This window comes from Chlorocebus sabaeus, chromosome 14 (assembly GCF_047675955.1).
Source record: "Chlorocebus sabaeus isolate Y175 chromosome 14, mChlSab1.0.hap1, whole genome shotgun sequence".
Lineage (NCBI taxonomy): Eukaryota > Metazoa > Chordata > Mammalia > Primates > Cercopithecidae > Chlorocebus > Chlorocebus sabaeus.
Genome location: NC_132917.1, coordinates 16,326,117 through 16,350,182, shown reverse-complemented (window position 1 = coordinate 16,350,182; position 24,066 = coordinate 16,326,117). Strand labels below are relative to the sequence as shown.

The 24,066-nt window shown below is 41.2% G+C and overlaps 1 protein-coding gene across 2 annotated transcripts in view; it reads left to right on the top strand.

Annotated features, from left to right (window-relative positions):
- The window catches only part of CYRIA (CYFIP related Rac1 interactor A), a 108,980-nt gene that overhangs the window by 80,586 nt on the left and 4,328 nt on the right, over positions 1-24,066 (top strand). For both annotated transcript variants that reach the window (XM_038006590.2, XM_038006591.2), the window contains exons 4-11: positions 12,594-12,715; positions 14,366-14,471; positions 16,322-16,458; positions 16,927-17,004; positions 17,182-17,298; positions 17,390-17,469; positions 18,869-18,995; positions 23,229-23,299. In XM_038006590.2, the coding sequence (XP_037862518.1) occupies positions 12,594-12,715; positions 14,366-14,471; positions 16,322-16,458; positions 16,927-17,004; positions 17,182-17,298; positions 17,390-17,469; positions 18,869-18,995; positions 23,229-23,299 (838 nt within the window). The remainder of the gene's footprint in view (positions 1-12,593; positions 12,716-14,365; positions 14,472-16,321; positions 16,459-16,926; positions 17,005-17,181; positions 17,299-17,389; positions 17,470-18,868; positions 18,996-23,228; positions 23,300-24,066) is intronic.

The window sequence follows — 24,066 nt, the reverse complement described above, 5'->3', positions numbered from 1 at the left end:
CGTATTTTTATAGTTATTTTAGGATCCTAATCTATACATTTCAACCTCTGGGCTATCTCTAGACTGTATTATTGAATCGTTACTTTTTTGGTGGTATTTTCTTGCTTTGTGTTTGGTAATTTTTTCCTTTGCTTTTTTTTAACGAATGTCAAGCAGCAGAACAGTGATGACTGATGTGAATAATATGTGCACTCAGAAAATAACATGCCTTTTCTTCTGTCAGTCCACTAGTGTGGCTGAGTCCATCCGATCTGGATCTGGGCTACACTATTGCTTGTTATACCTGGTTCACTGTAAATTTCAGATATTGGAGGGAAGGATCAAAGCAAGCCCTTTACCAGAGCTGGGGATCTGAAGAGTTTGTCTCAGTTTTCCTGTCGCATCTTCAGGCTTCGGAAGGCCCTCTAGTGCACCTGCTTCTCAGGAGGGCTTTTCTCAACCTCCTCGGCCTCACCAGGCAGACAGTTGTTCTTTACTGACTGGGGACTGCCTGGTGGCTTTCTCTTCATTTTTCTGCTCTGTCTACCACAGCAGGCCTGGCATGCTGGGCCCTAGAGGGCACCTTCCCAATGCTCCTCCCCTCCCGTGGTCACGCTTCACCCTTAGGTAAGACTGAGAGGGCAGGAGCATTTCTCTTGTGTATCTTCCCCTAACACAGAGGGTTTCTTTTTTAAAATCTTTTTTCCTTTCTCGTTCTCAACTTTTTTTGTTAGCACTTGGTGAAGGTTCATGGAAGAGACTCTGCAGGTTGATACAGACTGTCCTTCTGCCTGGAGCTCCCAGGGACTCTCAGCTTTCAGACACTTCACACTCTTCCTTTTATAGTGTATGAAAATGTCAGCTATTTTCTTGTTACCTGTATTTATGGCAGCTTTGTCCTCTTACCATTTCTCTGTAAAACTTGAAATCACCTGTGGTCTCATATCTCCCAGGAAAGTCTTGTCATCTTATGGATTATAATTCATTAAGAACTTTTGCAACCTCAACTTTCTTATAGTTGAAAATAACAAGGATTTGTAGAGAATCTAACTTGTTCTCTTGTTAGGGCGAGAGCAATATTCTTTGTGAATTTTACATTTTTTTAAAAAAAAAAGTGAAAATGTGTTACATATTTATATCTAAATGTGTTACAGATATATATCTAAATTAACATTATTTTGTATCATCTAATATATCGTATGTATAGATATTTCTCTGATTTTCTCAAATGGCATTTAATAGGTTTTTTTACTCTCATCAGAACTGAAATGAATTCACACAATATATTGGATTATGTTTCTTTTCTTTTTTATTATGGTAAGAAGACCTACCATGAGATCTACCCTCTGATCAGATTTTAAGTGTATAATACAGTATTTTTAACTATAGGCAAATTGTTGTAGCATAGATCTCTACAACTTATTTATCTTGCATAATGGAAACTTTATACCCGTTGATTAGCAACTCTTATTTTCCCTTCCCCATGGCCAGGAAACTACCATTCCACTCTCTGTTTCTATGAATTTGACTCCTTGAAATACCTCATGTAAGTGGAATCATGCAGTTTGTGTTCTGTTGTTAACTTGTTTATTTTGCTTAGCATAATATCCTCAAGGTTCATTCATGTTGTTGCATATGACAAGATTTCCTTCCTTTTTTAAGACTGAATAATATTCCATTGTATGTATACTCTGCATTTCCTTTATCTGTTTATTTTAAATGGAAACAACTCAATACTTTTGGTTCAATTTTTCACATTATCATAAAGGGATATTCTATGTGCTAAGCTTCTGCTAGTTGTGGTGTGAACAGCTGCAAGTTTACACTCTACCGGAGGAGGCAGACATGATGACCAACATCAATAATGCAATATTGGTAGACGCTGTAGCAGGGACACGACCTGTGTCCCAGGATTCACAGGAGAGAATAACTAATTTGATCTGAGATAAGACAGAAGAGACAGTTGCAGAACGACAAGTCTGGGAAGATTTCCAAGAAAGGGTGAAATAATAGCTTCAGTGATGCCATATTTTACATCTTCCTTTCTGAGAGACTTTTCTAACTTCCACTTAGGTTGTTCCTGAAAAAAGTCTCTGCATTCAATGCCCTTTAGCTTTCACTGTGTGATGACTTTTATTATACTGTTTTACTAAGTTATTACTGATAGTTTGTACTTTCACTTTAGGACATCAATCTTATTTTATCAATTACTTCATCCCCCTCATCACCTGTCACTGTGGCAGGCATATAACAAGTACCCAATAAATGCTTTCTGAATCTCATGATCCTGTCCTCACCCTCCTAAAGTCCTTGAGGACAGGAACTTTATTGTTGGATCTATATCTCCCAAAAGTGTCTGGCATCATTGGCACCTAATAGTTGTATTAGTCCATTTTCACACTGCTGATGAAGTCATACCTGAGACTGGGCAATTTACAAAAGAGAAAGGTTTAATGGACTTACAGTTCCGTTTGGCTAGGTAGGCCTCACAATTATGACAGACGGCAAGGAGGAGCAAGTCATGTCTCTTACATGGATGGCAGCAGGCAAAGAGAGAGAGCTTGTGCAGGGGAACTGCTCTTTATAAAACCATCAGATCATGTGAGACTTATTCACTATCACAAGAACAGCCTAGGAAAGACTTACCCCCATGATTTAATTACCTCCCACTAGGTCCCTCCCACAACATGTGGGAATTCAAGATGAGATTTGGGTGGGGGTACAGCCAAATCATATCATTCTACTTCTGGTGCTTCCCAAATCTCATGTCCTCACATTTCAAAACGAATCATGCCTTCCCAACAGTCCCCCAAAGTCTTAACTCATTTCAGCATTAACTCAAAAGTCCAAAGACCAAAGTCTCATCTTGGACAAGGCAAGTTGCTTCCACCTATGAACCTGTAAAATTAAAAGCAAGTTAGTTACTTCCTAGACACAATGGGGGTACAGGCATTGGGTAAATACAGCCATTCCAAATGGGAGAAATTGGCCAAAACAGAGGGGCTACAACATGATCTCTTTTGGCTCCATGTCTCACATCCAGGTCACACTGATGCAAGAGGTGGACTTCCATGGCCTGCCTTTGGCTTTGCAGAGTATAGCACCCTTCCTGGCTACTTTCGCAGGCTGCTGTTGAGTGTCTGTGGCTTTTCCAGGCACACAGTGTAAGCTCTTGGTGGATCTGCCATTCTGGGGTCTGGAGGATGGTGGCCCTCTTCTCACAGCTTCACTAGTCAGCACCCCAGTGGGGACCCTGTGTAGGGGTGCCCATCCCACATTTCCCTTCTGCACTGCCCTAGCAGAGGTTCTCCATGAGTGCCCCACCCCTGCAGCAAATTTCTGCCTGGATATCCAGGCATTTTCATACATCCTCTGAAATCTAAGTGGAGATTCCCAAACCTCAGTTTTTGATTTCTGTGTACCTGCAGACTTAGCACCACATGTGAGCCACCATGGCTTGGGACTTGCACCCTCTGAAGCCACAGTCTGAGCTGTACCTTGGTCCCTTTTAGTCACAGCTAGAGAAGCTGGGATACAAGAAACCAAGTCCCTAGACTGCACACAGCAGAGGGACCATGGGCCTGGCCCACAAAACCATTTTTTCCTCCTCGGCTTCTAGGCCTGTGATGGGAAAGTTCTCTGACATGCCCTGGAGACTTTTCCCCCATTGTTGTCTTGGCGATTAACATTTGGCTCTTAGTTACTTACACATATTTCTGCAGCCCACTTGAATTTCTCCTCAGACAATGGGATTTTCTTTTCTATCACGTTGTCAGGGTGCACATTTTCTAAACTTTTATGCTCTGTTTTCCATTTTAAACTGAATGTCTTTAACAGCTCCCAAGTTGCATCTTGAATGCTTTGCTGCTTAGAAATTTCTTCCACCAGGTACCCTAAATCATCTCTCTCAAGTTCAAAGTTCCACAAATCTCTAGGGTAGGGGCAAAATGCTGCCAGCCTTTTTGCTAAAACATAACAAGAGTCATCTTTACTCCAGTTCCCAAGTTTTTCATCTCCACCTGAGACCACCTCAGCCTGGATTTCATTGTCCATATCATTATCAGCATTTTGGTCAAAGCTATTCAACAAGTCTCTAGGGAGTTCCAAACTTTTCCACATTTTCCTGTCTTCTGAGTCCCCCAAACTGTTCCAACCTCTGTCTGTTATCCAGTTCCAAAGTTGCTTCCACATTTTCAGGTATCTTTTCAGCCGTGCTCCACTGTACTGGTACCGATTTACCGTATTAGTCCATTTTCACGAGCTACTGCTAAAGACATACCTGAGGTTGGACAATTTACAAAAGAAAGAGGTTTAATGGACTTACAGTTCCACATGGCTAGAGAGGCCTCACAATTATGGCAGAAGGCAAAGAGGAGCAAGTCACTTCTTATGTGGATGGCAGCAGACAAAGAGAGGGAGCTAGTGCAGGGGAACTCCTCTTTATAAAACCATCAGATCTCATGAGACTTCTTCATTATCACACGAACAGCATGGGAAAGACTTGCTCTCATGATTCAATTACCTCCCACTGGGTCCCTCCCACAACACGTGGGAAATCAAGATGAGATTTGGGTGGGAACACAGCCAGACTATATCATAGGTGCTCGATAAATATGCTTCATTGATTTTCCTATTATCTCATAATATTCTACTCTCTGTTTTCAATTCTGGATTTTATCTTTCTCTCATACCTTGGCTGGGTACTACTTTGGAAATATAGAATATTTGATCAATGTGTTAGAATTAATTGCAGGGAGAAGTCATCTGTTAGTGCCAAGAATCAGTCATCCAGTGGTTAATCACCAACTGTCTGAGACACTGTCAGGGATCAAGCCTGGGTAGTTTTCTTCTGCAAATGTATGTTTGTCTCCTTACTGGTGTACACATCCCTGAGGGGAGAATTTAGATGGCATTTTATGCTTATATTATTCTGTGTCTTATTCAGTGTCCAGCCTAGGGCTGAGCATGAAATGTAAGCTGAGAAACAATGACTTTGATTGATAGTTACCAATGAAGAAACTCTATGCAGAACATCTCTTGCATTCCTCAGGCAGAAACAGCAGCAGTGGGGTGTGGACTTTAGTGTGGCAGGGGGCCTGGAGGGATGAGATATAGCACATAAATATAGGGACATTAGAAGAGCATGCTCTCTTGTTCAAGAAGCATATAATTTTGTTAAAGCGATAAGATGTAAGCATATGGAAGAGACAGTAGTACAGGTAGTAGGGAAGAAGTCTGTAACAGAGCAGAGAGCAAGGGATATGCTAGCCAGAAGTACGGGTTCTAGATTGGACTAAAGAAATGTTTCTTAGAAGATAGTGGCTGAAAAAAATGGTTTTCTTGCAAGACAAACTCACATTAATTAACATAATAGGAATGCGAAGATCAGTAATGGATATGGTGGGGGCTGGGATGTAAAGAAAGAAATTCTGAAGTCTTCAAATCATTGTACTCTTAAAAATGCCCTGACTATGTTGACCTATTCGGAATATAGACTCCTACTCTTTAAAACAAGGGTGTTGAGTCAAATCAACCTATTATCTGGGATTGTTGCTGCTGTTGCTAACTCAGACCACTCCCTGCCATTATTGATTTCTTCATTCATCAGTTCTTCTCTGCTACCCTCCCATCTGCTAAGCTGTTCAGAGGAGGCTTGATAATCTTAGAAGTGGGGAAATATCAGAAAATATCAGATGTCTTTTGTCTAGTATCCTCATTTTACAAAAGGAAACAAACAAAAACAGAACATACCTGAGAAGCAGTTTATTGATGGCATCACAAAGATTCTGTGACCAAAAAAAAAATCTTCAATTTTTAGCACTTTTGCTTCTTTTTTTTTTTTTTTTTTTTTTTTTTTTTGATGGAGTCTCGCTCTGTTGCCCACGCTGGAGTGCAGTGGCGTGATCTGGGCTCACTGCAAGCTCCGCCTCCCAGGTTCATACCATTCTCCTGCCTCAGCCTCCCGAGTAGCTGGGACTACAGGCATCTGCCACCACACCTGGCTAATTTTTTGTATTTTTAGTAGAGACGGGGTTTCACCATGTGAGCCAAGATGGTCTCGATCTCCTGACCTCGTGATCCACCCGTCTCAGCCTCCCAAAGTGCTGGGATTACAGGCATGAGCCACTGTGCCTGGCCGGCACTTTTGCTTTTTAAGTACTTTAAATCTATTCCATCATCTTCATTATGACCCTGCAGGTAGGGAGGAAACAGGCTATTCTTAGCTTCCCTCTCTTTTAGCAAGAATGAATCTGGGCCCAGAGAGATTACTTGGCTTACCCTGAGGTCTAATATTGAGTAGCAGTGAAACCTGGTCTCAAAAACACCATCCTTGGACTGTTGCCACCACAGTGTCCCACTGTATATGAAGGAAATAGACAGCCTGCAGGAACTTTGACCCTCGTACTCTTTTTCAGTCCTACTGTGGTTGTTCCATAGGAAAGGGCTTTGGGCCCTGGTGTAAGATGACTAATGTCCTCTAAGAATAAATATGTCAGCCCTGTCACACTTATATTTTCCGGCAGGCCTTTGCAATTTTATGCTGTTTTCATAAACAGTTAGTATTCTGCTATAAATCACTTCATTTTACATCCTGAAATATTAATAACAGATAATTGTTTATGCTTCTTAGTTTCTCCTGAAGGGGAGAGAGATTGGAGGAGAGAGAAAGTGGGTGGGAAAGAAGGGCAGAATTTAATTTACTGCTTTGGCGAATCCATTTTGCTGTACTTTTTTAGTGTTTATACAACAGTCATGGGACACAGAGATAGCTGTATATCCTATTGATGAAATGCCAGGGCATCTTTCTAAACCAAAGACATCTCTATGTAAATGGTGTTTTCTACTCACATTATCTTAGGTTTATTTGATTCTCTGTCAAATTGTCCATACAGTCCTAAATAGGTTGTTAGGAAAATGTGTATATGTTCCTGGTGCATTTGGAGACAGTGTAAGTCCTTGGCCGATTTATAAAAATTAGAACACATGGATTTAATAGCGCTTCTCCAGTGCAAGCCCTGCTGTTGTGCCCTGTGGCAGGTTCAACAAAGACCTTCCCAACAAACAAAGCACATAGCCACCTTCTTCTCCCTTAGCATCAAGGAGTGCCATGCATTGGTTTAAATAAATATCACTGTTCTCTACAATGAAATCTTCCACTCTGCCTCAGGTGAAAACAAAGTATTGACAGCTAATATTCACCATCATTAACAAATTGAGCCCCTGCAAAAAGACAAATCCTGTTTAACTATCTTAATGTCTAAGGTACTTAACGCTATTGCAAATTCTAGACACTTGGAATTTAGTGAGTTCTTGACATCAAATGTGTATGTGTGTAAGGTCGCAGGGTACATGATACATTTTAATACTCTCCACAGTAGCGAGTCCAGTACAGGACTTTAAATCATCCCCCCCACCCAGATAATGTCCTGGATACACTTGTTCCAGGGCTCCTAGAAGTATTGGTTTCTGAAATTGCCTGTGTAAATCACAGATTTTTAACAGCTTTATTGTTAGACAGGAGTAACGCCAGGTTTATGTAACCATTCTCCTCAATTTCAGTGAAATAATTGGCAACGGTTAGGAGTTTAGAATATGGTTCTTAGAAGGAAAATTACCAAAGAAAACACTGGCTGCAACTAGAAATAAGGACCCCTTTTCACCGATAACATTGTTGGTGTGTGTGTGGTGAGGAGTGTTTGTACCTTTCTTTGACTAAAGGTCAGTCTTTGTGTTAAAAATAGAAAAGCCAAGCCCCCAGTTCAGAGTTCCTGTTCACTCAGCAGATGCTTTAAGGGGTTGCTGATAGCTTAAATTTAGTAACCTTTTCAATCACTAATTCTTCAGGGTTCCTTTCAAGATGTCTTCCCATGACATCTGAAAACACAATAAATTTTAAAAACGTGTTCACCACTTGAATCTGAATATGGAGAAGGCCAAGTGCAGACTCCAAAGCCTCTCAAAGGGATTCTCCAGATGGCAAAATGATAACAGTTTTCGGATTTAAAACGTAAACATAAGTGCAGTTTTTCACTGTGTCAGACTCAACAAATACCCTATTAGTGTGTTAACCACACTGATGAGACATTCAGGCCATAGATCAATAATGGATGACTTGAGAACATAGATGTTAATGAAAGAGTGGATGGCCAATTTGACCGTAGGTAAATACCTACATCTTAATGGTAACCAGGAGAGATATAACCGTACAAGAGCCATTTGACTGCAGTGAGCTATGATGATACCACTGCATTCCAGCCTGGGTGAAAGAGCCAGACCCTGTCATTAAAAAAATAAAATAAAGTCATTTTGGTAGTAGAGACAGAGGACAGGATCTAAACGTAATAGGACCTTTACTTACTACACTGCTTTCAAGTACCCAGCATTCTATCCCACCTTACCAATTTCTTCATGTATTCATTGATTCATCGCACGTTTATTGCCTGTCTCCAATGGCCTTCTCAAAAGATCTCAGAATTCAAAGACAAGCAGAAAAAAAAATCACAAAACAATGTGAGTAGTATATTTAAATTATTTGTTCAACTGTTCAGCAAATTTTTCTTGAGCATCTACTATGTGCTAGGCCCTGTGCCAGACCCTAGAAATGTAATGTCAAGTGAAACAAATATGACCGGAGTCCTACAGCCTAATGGATAAGATTTTCATTAATTAGTTCTGACTGTATGATCATTTAGCTGGGGGATGAAAATAGAATGAATCATGGACTTCCGTAGGGATTTAGACCAATGTCACATGTCACTGTGGACCACACAGTTCTTTTCCCATTTGAAAAGAGAGACAGACAGATAGAAAGACAGACAGACTAGAGCTTCTCCCAGTTGTCACTCTCTTCCTTGGAAGCTGACACCACTTGTGATTTGAATCCCCTGAGAATCTTACAGCACTCTGGCCCGTAAGGCAAGAACTGTGCTGCCCGTCTTTAGCTGGAAGAGGTGACTTCAGTTTCATGACAGGAAAGAAGGAAGAAATTGGGCATCCAATAAAACCAACAAATTTGGGATGAAAATGAGGCAACATATTTCTAAGCCTGGATGAAAGACGGAAATCATGGAGTGGCTTTCTCCTACCGCATCCCACCACTGCTAAACCACATGAGAAATATTTCTAATAGGGACCAGGAAATCTGCCAAAAGAAACAGTTTCTTAGAGAGGGAGGCTGAGGACTGAGGTTCCTGTCTTATAGATCACCCCAGCTGCCAGGAGAGAATTACTGTAGGATGGAAGGTATTTGTTTACCACAGCCCCCGAAGTCCGCCTCCTCTGGGAGAGAAGTGGTACCAGCCCCCTGGTTACTCATGCAACTCTGTGGTCATATAAATGTCAATGTTGATTTGTTGAAAGGACCCCTTCACCTGGGATGGAGAGCGCAGTTTGTTTGTCTCTAGTGCCAGTACCTTTTTCAGGCCACCCTATCAGAAACAGTCTTATTTTTGAAACAGTTAAGAAAGGCCTCTATTTTTAAAGACTGACTTGAAATCTTTCTTTTTTTTTTCTGTTTAAGTAATCACCAACAGGATTTTTTTAAAAAAAATTTCCAGCTCTCCTCTCTGGCGCACTTAGTTTTAATTCTGTTTTGTCTAAAACTTATCAAGTGGTGACTTGCTAGGGTGGAGCCAGGTGACAGCTGAGATTAGAAGGCTTTCTGTTCTGGCCTCAGAGTGCCTTCTTCTTTCCCATACCATTCTATAATTACATTCAAATAGTCTTAGCCCTGAGAATCTTGGTCACAGACTATCTTGCTTTTCTTCTTCTCCGAATAAATCCATCTCTAGGAAACTGTCTTTGTTTAGCTTTTGATTTTTCAAAAGGAGAAAGGATGTGAATAGTCCGTGTTTTATTTTTATTTGTTTTCTAGGATCGTTGCTTTGCATTTTTCCTTATGTTTTCTTCCCTGACACTTTTCTTATCAGAAACTGCCAGCCTTACCCCGGAATTCTATTCTACAAAAACACTTTTTCCAGTTATGGGCTTCGTAGCTTACGGAGTTTTTGGTTTCTGTTTCAAACACTTGCTTCACTTTGAGAAAAGTTTGAGAAAGCAGAAAATGGTAAAATACAAAGTGATTAATATTGTGAGTAACATCGTATCTGAGAAAACTTACCAGATGTTTCTGGGAAACACTGATAGGCCATAAAAACCTAAAAAAGTTCAGGTTGAATACCCCTTATCCAAAAATGCTTAGGACCAGAAGTGTTTTAGATGTGGGATTTTTGTTTCTGATTTTGAAACAAAACTGCATTATACTTATCAGTTGAGCATCCCAAATCCAAAAAGCCGAAATGCAAAATACTCCAGTGAGACTTTTCTTTGTGTACCACGTGGGCATTTAAAAACATTTCAGATGGTGGAGCAGTTCAGATTTTTGGATATAGGAAGCTCAACCTGTAATAAATGTCTTTTTCCCTCACTGTCTCCAGTAGATTCTGTTTCCTAACCTAGCAGATTTGCTTGTTTGTTTGTTTGTTTGTTTCTCAGCCTCGCTCTCTCCAGCTGCCACGCCTTTTTCCAAGCCGTGCTCTCTTCATGAATATACTCTGTTTCACCTTCCATTGCCCCAGCTCAAGTCCTATCCCTTACGTGTAACTGTTTCCACTCTTCCCGGACCACATTCATCTTCTCTTTCTCTGAGTCCTGATGCACATACATTCTAGTACCTCCATACTTCCCAGTTGAAATGGTCTTATCCTTTGAATGTATAGTTTGCAAGGTTTTTGAATAACCTATGAGGACCTATGATCTTTTCTTCAAAGAGAATTGCCATGGCACTGATGATTTTCACTCTTCATTTCTTAGGAAACTCTACCAGTTTCTTAGGTCTTAGGCAGGACCCAGTGAGTCAACTAGTCTAAAAATCTCCATGGGCTCCAGTCATGGAGAGTTTAGGTAACTGAAGCAGGAGCAGCCACCCTGCCTCAGTTCCTCCTCTTACCTCGGCATTTCTGAACACCAAGTCAGCATAGCCAGTGCCCCACTTCGCAATCACTTACCTTGTGGAATCTTTTTTTTTTTTTTGAGATGGAGTCTCGCTCTGTTGCCAGGCTGGAGTGCAGTGATGTGATCTCTGTTCACTGAAACCTCTGCCTCCAGGATTCAAGCAGTTCTCCTGCCTCAGCCTCCCAAGTAGCTGGGACTACAGGCACGCACCACCACGCCCAGCTAATTTTTATATTTTTAGTAGAGATGGGGTTTCACCATTTTGGCCAGGATGGCTTCAATCTCCTGACTTCATGATCTGCCTACCTCGGTCTCCGGAAGTGCTGGGAGCCACCGTGCCCGGCCATGTCTTTTTTTTACCCCCAGAGAAACACTGGTGAAAAACCCTCTTGCAGGATCAGCCCTTTGTACTTCTACAAGGATTAGTTAAAACTGAGATTTGATCTGGGGAGGATTAGGCCAGGTGTAAACTCAGCCTTCACACTCTATTAGTGAGGTCTGCTGCAAGCATGCAGTGCCTCAGGATCTGGAGATTTGAAAACAGAGTTTTATAAGTAACATCTGTCACCTCTCCATGAGCAGTGCCTTTGTTTTAGATGGAGAGATGAGCTTCCCTACTAGGCCGGGGAGATAACCTATTGCATAGGAACTGCAAGATAAATAAAACCCAATCTTTACTACCTCTCCACCAGCACCTACCAGCTCCCATGAAATGCTCGCTGGAACAATACATACTGGCTCCAGGAACGTAATCAAGTGGGTGCTTCTGTGACTGTTAGAATATTGTTTTCATTATGGAAGCTTCGGTGTATCACTTATTTTTGTGGGTAACAGCCATGGTCAAGACCAAAGATAAACAGAACATTTGTCTTTAAAATGAACTCCCTGCATGTCTTTGCCAAACCTCTTGAACATGAGATCAGGTTCAATGAGAAGTGCTTTCTACACACCCATGTGTTCAGGAATGGTATGTCGTGATTTGAAGGATTTTAGTTATCCAGTTTTTAAGCATATTTTTAAATATGGAAATATAAGGCAGACTGTTTTTCCCGTCTACACTCAGATTCATATATTTTCAATCAAAGCAGAAATATTCAGTTGCTTCTCCTTTAAAAAGAAGACCAATACAGAGTTTCCGTTTTACAAGATGAAAAGAGTCATGGAGATGGAGTGTGGCGATGGTTGTACAACATTATGAACGTATTTAATATCAACGAACAGTACACTTAAAAGTGGCTAAGATGGTAAATTTTATGTTTTGTGTATTTAACCACAATAAAAATAGTAATTGAAAAAATAATAAAATAATAAAAAGACCAAAAAATGTGGGCTCAAAAACACAATGTTTATTCTTTCTATCACCCAGTACACTGTTTTACATAGGAGGTGTGCAAAAAAATTGTTCCACATAAATAAGTGACTATAATGATTCCTGTATGCTTGTTTTATGACTATAAAAATATCATTGACTATTTTAACTGAGTAATGGGCAAAAGTTGTGTCAGTTTTCCATTCCTAGCAGCTTATTAGGTTAAAGAGCAAATACCAGAGCAGCAGGAATACGATAGGATTGTCAAGCAGGTAAAACTGAATATCCATCCTCCTCCCAAGCTATTTGTAAACACCAGCACTCTGTGTCTCTTGGTTTCCCTGTTTCTTAGATGCTCAGCCTACAGAAGGAGAGAGAGAAATCTGGAACCAGATCAGTGCCGTCCTTCAGGATTCTGAGAGCATCCTTGCAGACCTGCAGGCTTACAAAGGCGCAGGCCCAGAGATCCGAGACGTATGTTAATGATCACACTGAACTGACAACACCAGAGGAGCGGAGAGAAAACCACACATGCACACAGACATACACGGCAAGATTAAGTAATAGTTATAGTATTTCCTAGAGTGCCAGGAAGAACAAGGAGGGTAATGTGTCCTTAAAAACAAAATGCATGGGCCGGGCGCAGTGGCTCACACCTGTAATCCCACTACCTTGGGAGGCCGAGGCGGGTGGATCACCTGAGGTCAGGAGTTCAAGACCAGGCTGGCCAACATGGTGAAACCCCATCTCAATTAAAACTACAAAAAAAAATTAGCTGGGCATGGTGGCAGGTGCCTGTAATCCCAGCTACTTCGGGAGGCTGAGGCAAGAGAATCACTTGAACCCGGGAGGTGGAGGTTGCAGTGAGCTGAGGTTGCATGTCGCACCATTGTACTCTAGCCTGGGCAACAAGAGTGAAACTCTATCTCAAAAAAAAAAAAAAAAAAAGTTAAAAAAAAACATGAATGGCCCCTTTTATTCTAATGCATTAATCTGCACACACAGTGCCATAAATTAACATTACCCATTCTCTTCCTAAACACACAAGTGATATTGCAGGACTCACATTTAAACAATAATGTGTCAATATATTATTTCATTTAAGGGAAACAATGTAAAGTCTGTGAACAACAGTTGAAATATGGACCATGAAGTCTGGGTGGACATGTACTTTCCGGCATTTGATAATTACTCAGGCAGTTTCCACCAGTGTGATACACAAGAGCCAAAATCACCTTGCTTTCAGTTTGTCATCTCAAATGTCTTAGGAGATTTTCTAAAATTAGCAGAAAACAAAACAACAACAAAAACAAAAAAGAAAATCATCACTTTGATTTTTGCAACTTCCCAGTACCTTAAAAGCAAGAAACTTCACACTCTTTTTATTTGAAAGCATTAGTTTTGTGGCAATACCAACACATACATATATGCATGCAAATACACACATACACACACACACGTACACATGCACGCATGCACACAGTACTGCCCCTGCCCCCATGCTTCTGAAAAGCACACCACCACCACCATTATAATGCTCAAGTTGCTGAAACTTAGACACGGCGGAGTTTCTAAGAAAGTAACAGTCTAGTTAGAGGTGATTTTTCTACTTAGGGGTCACCATTTAATTTAGATAGTTTAGGTAACATTACAAACTGGCAGGAATGCAATACCTATTAAAGAGAAAGGAAATGTCTACAGAATTTGCACTTTATAATGAGCACTAATTCCACTTTAGCTAAGGAGTCAAATGGTGATGGAGAGGGCTGAGTTTCTTCCCACTTAGATGTGAATTCTTTGTATTCAAAATAACAGAAACAAGTAAGACGACACAGGATGTAATTGTAGAACCACTTGCTGTATGTTCAAGTGTTAAAATTTCCATTCAGAATGAGCATCTTGGGAGACTGTCCAATAAAGCGGTGTTGATTTAAGTAGTATACAGTGTTAAAATTTCCATTCAGAATGAGCATGTTGGAGGACAGTCCAACGAAGCGGTGTTGATTTAAGTAGTATACATCAGCAAAGTATAACAGGGATTGTATTTTAAACTAAACCTTAGGGCATTTTGATGTGGAGCTTACTGCTTCTTTTTAAACAGTCAGTGCTACTGTGTTTTTGTAGGCAATTCAAAATCCCAATGACATTCAGCTTCAAGAAAAAGCTTGGAATGCAGTGTGCCCTCTCGTTGTGAGGCTAAAGAGATTTTACGAGTTTTCCATTAGACTAGGTGAGTATGTGTTTGTAGTTTTCATGCCCCACATATGGAGTTCTGTTTGGGTGTTTGAGTAGGTAGTGGGAACAGCTTGGCATATTGGAAAATGCCCCACATCCATCCACTGTGTCAAATGAGAGGCCATGTATGAACAACAACTCTTGTCATGTTCATTTCTTTCAGTCCACCACAAAGCTTCTTCCCCTGAAGTTATTGGCACATTTAGTGTGTCTCCACTAGTGATTTTTCTTCTTGGTCCTGTTCTCATCTGTGTCCAACTCTTAATAGTTTTACTGCAGGGTGATCACATTTCTGAATAACAGAGAAGTTGAAAGATAACAGTTTACCTGCACACCCAACAAAGAACTTGCTTGTCTGGAGTCATATGATAAAAGTAATAGAGTAAAATATAAGAAAAACAAATGTAACATTATTTCCTTAAGCTTTAAAAAACTGTGCAAGCACAGGAAGTACAGGATGGCTTTGTAGATATTGAGCAATGCCAAATCTGATTGGAAATAAGATCGATATGATCAGCAGTAGGACAGAATCACTCCCCAGGGAGGAGGCTTCATTGGTTAATACAGTATATCTTGAATGAGGAAGGCACGTTCTACTCTGCTTTTGCCATAAAATGAGTGCCACAGATTAAGAGGAAAACAGAGAACTTGAAATACATTGGGGGAGTAATGACCATGATATTGAGAGGACTAGAAGCTAAGATCAAGGGAGGTACTTGAATGAACCAAATTGGTTTTCCAAGAAGAGAGGGTTTCTGACGACTCTCAGATAGAAGAGAGTAGAAGAGAACATAGACTTCTTTCTACGTTTCCTTAAATGGTAGACCCAGTGAATGGAAATTCTGAGGAACCAAACTTTTGCTCTACAGAAGGAAAACAATTCCTTATGAGAGCAGGCCAAGGTAGAACTGGCTGCCTCAGAACAGAGTGTATTCTTATAGATGGAAATATCTCAAAAAGGCCAGAGACATCCCTGTAGAAATGCTGTAGAAGTTATGTAAGAACTATATAGACCAGATGTCTGCAAACTTTTCTGTAAAGGGCCAAATCATAAATATTTTAGAGTTGTGGGCCGTCCTGTCTTTTTTGCAACTACTTGCCTCTGCCACTCTCACGTAAAGGCAGCCCTAGTCATTCCATAACAGAATGAGCATGTCTGTGTTTTAATAAAACTTGTGTTTATTTACAAAACGCAAGTAATGGGCCAGATTTGGCCGATGGGCCATACCTTGCCAATCCCTGCTTTAGAGGATTGGTTAAATGACTCTGTGCTATTAGAAATATATTGGGGAACAAGCTATAAGGGAATGTTTAGAAACAGACAAGTGGGAGTGGTGAAACTGTTGCAAGAACTATAATGGAAGTAGATAGGGCAATGGGTACATAGAAGAATATTCCTGGGATTGAGTTAGTGTAGATGCAGAGAAAAGTTCAATAGGGGCAGAGGTCTTTCTTTGCAAAACCAGTCATCTAACCCATGTGTTTAGAGCACTGTCTCACCTCATCCTGAATCACGAATGGCTGTCTCGTGCACATGACCCAAAAACACATATTTGTGGTTTTCTAACAGTGTCAGAAATTGAGATTACTAAATATGTCCAGGTCCAGCTGAGCGTAGAGAAATTTACAAAACACTGTGGCCATGGGGGGTTTCCGCAGGGGAGACCCCCTGCCTGGCCATGTGGGTTTCCTTCTCTTCCTGGTCCACATGCAGCACACCTCACATAGTTATCGGGAAAGACCCAAGCAGGTGATCTCTGAGATTGTCAGCTGAGTCTGGGAATTGTGTTATTTGGACTTCATTGGGCCACCTCCAATATATCTATTTATCCCTTTGATTTTCAGAAAAAGCTCTTCAGAGTTTATTGGAATCTCTGACTTGTCCACCCTACACACCAACCCAACACCTGGAAAGGGAGCAGGCCCTGGCAAAGGAGTTTGCCGAAATTTTACATTTTACCCTTCGATTCGATGAGCTGAAGGTTAGGCCAAATGTGCTGTGAAAATTTAAGGAACTTGTACTGAGTACCTACTGTTTACAGCTGCTCTGTTAGTGCTGTGGGGTGGGTGGGTAGAGAAATGAGTAAGATGTAATTCCTTCCCTAGAGAGACATATAATGTGGTGAGAATTTGCATTCCATGTGGTGAAAGTAATTTAAGATGATGATTTGTATATGGAAATTTTAAATCTGCCAAATGAAATCAGAGAAAACCTTTTCAAGTATCTGTTCCGCATTGAGACCAAATATACTTTCCCTGAAATCTAGCCCACAGGGCATATTTTAAAATAATGAAGTTGTGGGTCCTTATTTTTAACCAAAAGTTGCTTTGGCTCTTATGTAACAAAGAGAAGTCCTGGAGTATTTATAAAATCCAGTGTCTGGGCTCCTAATGCATATCCCCCATCTGATACTGAGAGATGACTTTCACTCTTGTCTTCTGAATTTCAGATGAGGAACCCGGCTATTCAGAATGACTTCAGCTACTACAGAAGAACCATCAGTCGCAACCGCATCAACAACATGCACGTGAGTCCCTGGGTCACCTTGAACTTTGCACCGTTCTCCATGGCTCTTTTGATTTCTGCATCAGGCAGAGCACAGAGAGAAGACAATGTCCTTGTCTGTAATTTAGTTCCAGAGAAGAGTATTTGGAGCGTTTGACTTTCTCTTTATAAATCCGTCTTCTCTTCTTATTTTCATCAGCTAGACATTGAGAATGAAGTCAATAATGAAATGGCCAATCGAATGTCCCTCTTCTATGCAGAAGCCACACCAATGCTGAAAACGCTTAGCAATGCTACGATGCACTTTGTCTCGGAAGTAAGTGAAGTTGAGCAACGAGGTGCTTTTTTTCTTAATTCCATACAAGAGCTGCAAGCAGAGCTAATGTACATTTGTGTCTCCTATTTAGAACAAAACCCTGCCAATAGAGAACACCACAGACTGTCTCAGCACAATGACAAGTGTCTGTAAAGTCATGCTGGAAACTCCGTAAGTTAAATCAGAGGTGTATTCGCGGTTGAGACTTCACCCAGCCAGTGTCTGTTAAGATGATGATGTTAATGACATGTACCATTTGGGTCAACACCTTAAAGTTTTCATGTGTATTATCTGCTTTAATTTCATTAAGAACTCTGGGTGTTAGGTGTCACTATCACTATTGCATAGCTGAAGAAGCTGAGGCCCAAAGTGGTTGACTGACATCCCATTGACTGCATAGCTTGTTAGGTGGCAGAACCAAGGCTCAGATCAAAGATGCTGTAGAAGATGTGTAAGAACCAAATGGAGGGTGTGTTAAATGATGGGGCATCATGATAAATATATTGTAGAGAAGATGTAAAACCAAGAGTTGACATGATAAGACTGTTTCAAGAGTGAGAATGGAGGTCTTTCTCTCTCTCTCTCCAAGTTTTTTTTGTACCTGAGCTAGTTACTACTAGTTAGATTTAAAAATTATTGAGACTATTGGGGATGAAGCAGCATGGTAATCTGTGCTCGAAATTCTGAATGCCACTTATGTCTGTAGCCCCTACTATGCCTGTAAATAACTGGCCTGACTCCCTGAGCCTTGGTTTCCTCATCTAATGAAGTTTCCATAAGGCCGTCTACTTTGCAGAGTCTTTAGGAAGACCAAAGGCATCAAAAGTACCTTATAAAATCTGATAGCCTGTTCAAATGTAAGATGACATTAATTTCTAATATTTCACTTTTACCAAAGTTAAGATTTATTCCAAGGCAGAAATAGTAATCATCTTCATTGCAGAGCCAATTCATAATGAAATAGATGTAAGAAAGCCTCTAGAAAAAAAGCCTCTAGAATTGGCCTGAATTATCTGAATCATCAGTGACCCTGTCAAGGTAAGTGAACAATATTCAAACTCTACAAATACTCTCGGATGCTCAATGAATGGTACATAATTTTTTTAGGTATTTTTGCCAATCCAATACAATCCGCAGCCTGTGTTTTAACAAAGGAAGTTACTCCGACTGGAGACATGATAGCTGCTCCGTAGAAATGAGCCTGATTCTTTTTCTCTGTAATGAAACCATTACTCTCTATAATCTTGGACAGCCAGAGGGACCTGCTATAAAATATTCAAGATTGATGGGTGGAGGAGTGATGTACATGATGAGCTAGCCTGCTGAAGGGCAGATGAGACGGGAATTTACTGCCCTTTAATTTACCTTATTTTCACACTGAATTGCTGGTTGAATAGATTCAAGGAGAATTATCATCATGGATTTACTCAGGAACATATTAACTGGTTGTTGCAGGTCTGCGATTGTTCCCAAGAGAAGATTGGAGGCATCTAAAGTATCCAGTTGTGGGGCCAAAGAACGCACATGTTCTGACAAGGAAGTGATGCTGCTGCTGTTTCTTCTCTTACAGGGAGTACAGAAGTAGGTTTACAAGTGAAGAGACCCTGATGTTCTGCATGAGGGTGATGGTGGGAGTCATCATCCTCTATGACCATGTCCACCCTGTGGGAGCTTTCTGCAAGACGTCCAAGATCGATGTAAGAATAGTAGTGAAATGTGCTTTTCAAATAAAGGGCCTATGAATGTTGCCAAACAGACCTTGTTTCTCTTCCTCAGGCTCCTCAAGACCACTCCACTGACAGTGATCTTTCTAATACGCATAGCCCATCCTGGCAGCTGTCCTCACAGCAAGATGTCCAGGCTTTTTCATGTGCTTAGGACAAAACACTCAACCTCAAAAGCATAGTAGCAATGCTACGATGCTGATCCCCTCAGGCTCTAATGGAGCTGAGCAGCTGGACAGTCACTTAGCTGCACGCAGCCCCTTCATTTACCCAGTGTGCTGTACAAATAGATGGTTTCTATTCTATATGTGTCCTATTGTGAAGAGTTGGGAGATACTGCATTCCAAGACACCATGGTCAAATCCCAGATTACCCTTTCACTTCCTCTCCCACCACTCCCTACCTGTTGTTCCACTCAAGTCCCATGCCTTTCCTCATCATTTGGATATACATGATATGTGTGAGTCCTTTCTCCTGCCCAGAGAGCCCTTCCTCTTCCTCTCTGATGGGTGAGTTCCTTTCAGGCATGCTTCAAACGTCACCTCATCTAAGAACACGTTTTCTGCATGGGATGAGCCTTCCTGCTTCTCTGGCCCCTAGAGCACTCACTGTTTTGTATTTTCTGACTCCCCCACAGACAATTTCTTGACAAGGATAGAGACCATAATCTATACACCTCATGTCTGCTCTATTGCCTCACACAGTACCTGGCACATAGTGGGTGGCACTCAACAGACACCCTGTAGGGGTTTTGATGGATGAATGAATGAATGAATGAATGAAGATAATTGAAAACACATGATTTTGGCGCACAGTTGCTTTTCTGTTCATTGTGGCATAAAGCACACCTCCTCTTCATCCAGCACTTGCCTGCAGCACCAACGCAATAGTGTCTCCCATGTACTCATTTAAAGCCTTTAAAGTGCAGAATAGCACCTCTTGGTAGTAACTTACTTACTCCAGAATACTGGGTGGCACACTGTGTTCACTCATCTGCAGAGAACAGTGTCCTGACACTCTGGCCCTATGCAAGAGAAAGTCTACATGCCCAGGAGGGCCATAAGTCTGAAGAATGCAAGATAATGTATCAATGAAAAATGTAACTTGGGTTACTTATTTTGAGTTTCTGCGTTCATAGTATGGTTAGTCATGTTTCTTAATAGACTCTATTATTTTTAATGTAATCATTTCTATTTACCAAGAAAATAAGTATTTATGTTAAAAAATTTTGACACTTAGGAAATTAAGACGTAGTAAATTAAATATATCTGTAATAACCTCACCATAAGCGGAGGGTCACCATTCATACAGCAGCATACATGTGTACCTTCTTTTAATGTAGATGCTTGTGTGTGTGTGTGGATGTCCTTAACAAATTAGGACCCTGCTTTACGTGCTATTTTGAAACATATTTCATTTACATAGAAGTATATTATGGGCATTTTTATACCAATAAATATTTTTACTGTATCCTTTGTGAGGCTTTAACATTTTCGTACTATAGATTGAGTATAAATAACTCTATAAATATTATTTGACTGTGGATTGAGTTCATTACCTGAGACTCATAAGATATTCTCATTGCCATAGCCATTTGTTAACTTGTCACAGAGTCAACAATTAAAAATACACTGGGTAAAATTATGCCTTGTAGCCCTTATCTTTAAAAAGCTTGGCTTTATATGTTATTTACTGAGTCTTTCAGTCGAGGCTGTAAACAGTATATCATGTTAAGTCTTCACACATAGTCTTGATGAAGTTTGCTTTTGTCCATGGAGGTCTCACTACATAAGGTTTGTTCATACGGACATTTGCATGTACCTCTAAGAAAGTTTCAGGTTTACCAAGCACAATAAACCATTTGAGACTGACCTCTTTTTTAATGACGTATAGGGTCTCCATTCAGATGCTAGTCTGTTTCTAAGCCAGTAGTTATAGGCACTGGGCTTATAAATTATTAGGGCATCAGCATCAACTGTGAAAACCCCGGGATCTCTTTCTGAGGGCCTGGGGGAGGCACTGTGTGTGTACTTACAAAGGGCATGCTTTGGAGTGCAGAATAAACATGCAGTGAGCTCTGGAATGCCAGGGGAGGGAGAAACTCATTTTGCTGAAGAGCAGAGACAGAGGGTAATGTTTGAGGTAGACCTTGAAGAAGATGTAGGATTTTCCCAGGAGGACAGAGGGAAAGCAGAGTCCTCCAGGCAGGGGGAATCATCAAAGTGGCCGCCAAGGCGGCACAAGCCATTTAGAGAAGAGATGCTAATTGTGGACACCAGGAAAGGAGGGTTGGGGTGAGGTGGTGTTTTCAACTGATTTCCTTGGAATCTTTTGAAATGGCCCAATAAGGAATCACCACTTAATCCCTGTCCCCATCTCAGATTTTATCCAGAATTCCAGGCCCCATTTCCCATGGACCCCTGAAATATGGCCATCCCCAAACCAGAGATTCCCCTCCCCCGCAAACCTGTTCCTTCTGCTGGGTTCCTGTCTCAGGTATTTCATCACCCTCCAACAAGTCTAATCCGGAGCCTAGAATTGTCCCTGAGAATGAGGAATGACTTCTTCACCGCATATCTCATCAGTCACCAAATCCTATGGAGTTGACCTCCGATTAGTCCCTGTCTCTCCCTGCTCCTCCATGCCCGCTGCTGCTTCCACACTTCACACCCTCAGGGGCTCTCACTGCCCCTCCTCTCTCTGTTCTTGCTTCCTTTTCGTCCCTTTCCATATTACCACATCACTAGATTATTTAACACCTATCAAGGATGTTTTCCACAGGTAAAGGCCCCCAACTCCTGAACATGCTGTTGAATTCACACTGCATCTGGCCCCAACTGCATCCTTGACAGCATCTTGTTATTCACACCTACAGTTTTAATCACCCTAAGTGGAACTCCAGATTCCCAAACAATATTCCCTGCTCTTCCACCCCTTCCTTACTGCTTCTTAGGCCTGGTTCACAAGAACACTTCCGCACTATGATAATCAACTATGCGAGAGGGACAGAATCTCTGGGCCTGATGCCATCTCAGGCCTGGGGTGGCACATACCTGGCATGCTTGTAGCTTCTCCCAATCCGGTATGCATGACAGACATCTCTCGTTTGCCATGACTTAGTTTTTTGATGAACCTATAGTGATCCTCACGATTCCCAACCCTGTGTTCTGGTAGCTTCCATCAGTCTATCAGGGTCTACCAGGCCTGTAAGATAAAGCTTTTGACATACAAGAAGCACAATGATGGAGAATGTTTCTAAGGGCTGTCACAAAAGGGGCCCTTAGTATAACCAAATCCAATATATTACAGTGTGTGAATAGCTTTGCAGAAAGATTGTTGCCTTGCCAAAAAATACTCCAAGATATACATGATGAAATGTAATCTATATAAATTCAGTTTCCATGCACTTCCCAAATTATGGGTCAACTGTATTATACGGACACAAAAAGCTAAGACACTTGCCTAGGTTTGTGAAGATACTAAAGAAACAAGCATGAAGGAAACTCAGGCATTTAGCCTCTGTGAAGTTCACATTCTGAACAGTGGCCCTTCATCAGTCCTCTCAAAGATGGTTGAGACATAGACCTGGACCTCCAGGAGCTCCTGGTCTAGTGAAGGAAAGAAGTTAATATGGGCACAAATTCTCCAAGTTTCTCTGATAAATGACAGAGCAGTTTTGGGAGCACGGAAAGGTGTTGGTTGCTTCTATCTAATGAGGGTAATGAGGTCAGAATAGGATTCTAGGAGGTGCTGGTCTTCAACTGGGTATAAAATAAGTGTTAAGGGTTTGCCAGTCAAACAGGTTAAGGACAGAAAACATTCAGGGCAGAAGAATGGGATAAAATTATTCCAATTTTATTCAGTAAATCTCAACTGAGCACTGAGTGGACGGAAGGCCCTGCATTTGCCTCCATAGTACAAGGCAAGATCAAAGTCTCAAGTCTTCGTCCTTAAAGCCAGGCAAGTGAAATGTACAATTACAATAGGGTATGAAAATTGATAATGATTACAGTCATACAGAATCCTCTAGAAGCCCAGAGGAACTGCTCACCAGCCTGAGGGGGTAGGAAAGCCCGTTGGTCATTTCTGTGTTGAATTTCTATGAGAAGAAATAATGTGACATTATGGGCATGTGTTATTGTAGGTAAATATTGGCATAGATAGTATTACTAAGATATTAACAAACATTGTGCTTTCTCCTCCTAGATGAAAGGCTGCATAAAAGTTTTGAAGGAGCAGGCCCCAGACAGTGTGGAGGGGCTGCTAAATGCCCTCAGGTGAGCTTCAACCCTGTGTCAGGCTCACAGGGAACAGCCAACATTTCAGGGCTATTGAACATTTAAATACTGGTGTGGATAGCACCAAACTTAACCCTTGCATATTTTAACACATTGAATCTTCCTAACAATCTTTTGAGGTTGGCACCATTTTTATCATTCCCCTTTTTAAAAATGGAAAAAAATGAGATTTAAGGAAGTCAAATAACTTGCCAAAAGTCACACAGTAAGTGGCCAAGCTAGGACCTAAACCCAGGTTTGGGTGACCCCACGGGTCATGGACCTAATTCTCAGCCACACCGCTTTGGGGCTTATAGGGACTCCTCAGAACAAGAGGCTTCCAGGCGCTCACTTTCCACTTTACCAGTGGTTTCCAAACCTGGCTGCACTTGAGGATTATGTGGGTACCCTTTGAAAACATTCCATGTGATTCTGACTGCATGTGACTCAGACCAAATGAATTAGAATCTCTGGGCTAGGGTCTCAGGTATCCATTTTGTGTTTCTTTATTTATTCTAAAGCTCCCCAGGTGGTTCACATGTGCAGCTATCAGAATTGAGAACCCACTGTCTAGATGCCTAAGTATTTGGCCAGCTGTGGCATGTTTCAGCTTCTCACTGCTAACAAGTGATGCCTAGGCAACTGGTTTCTTCCCAGGGATGCATGTGCTTAATCCATTTCAGAGAGGGGATGCTTTTTTAGCTTTGACACATCTACAAGAATTGCTTGAATCACACTGCTATGTAAATCATTCTGATACTAGATTG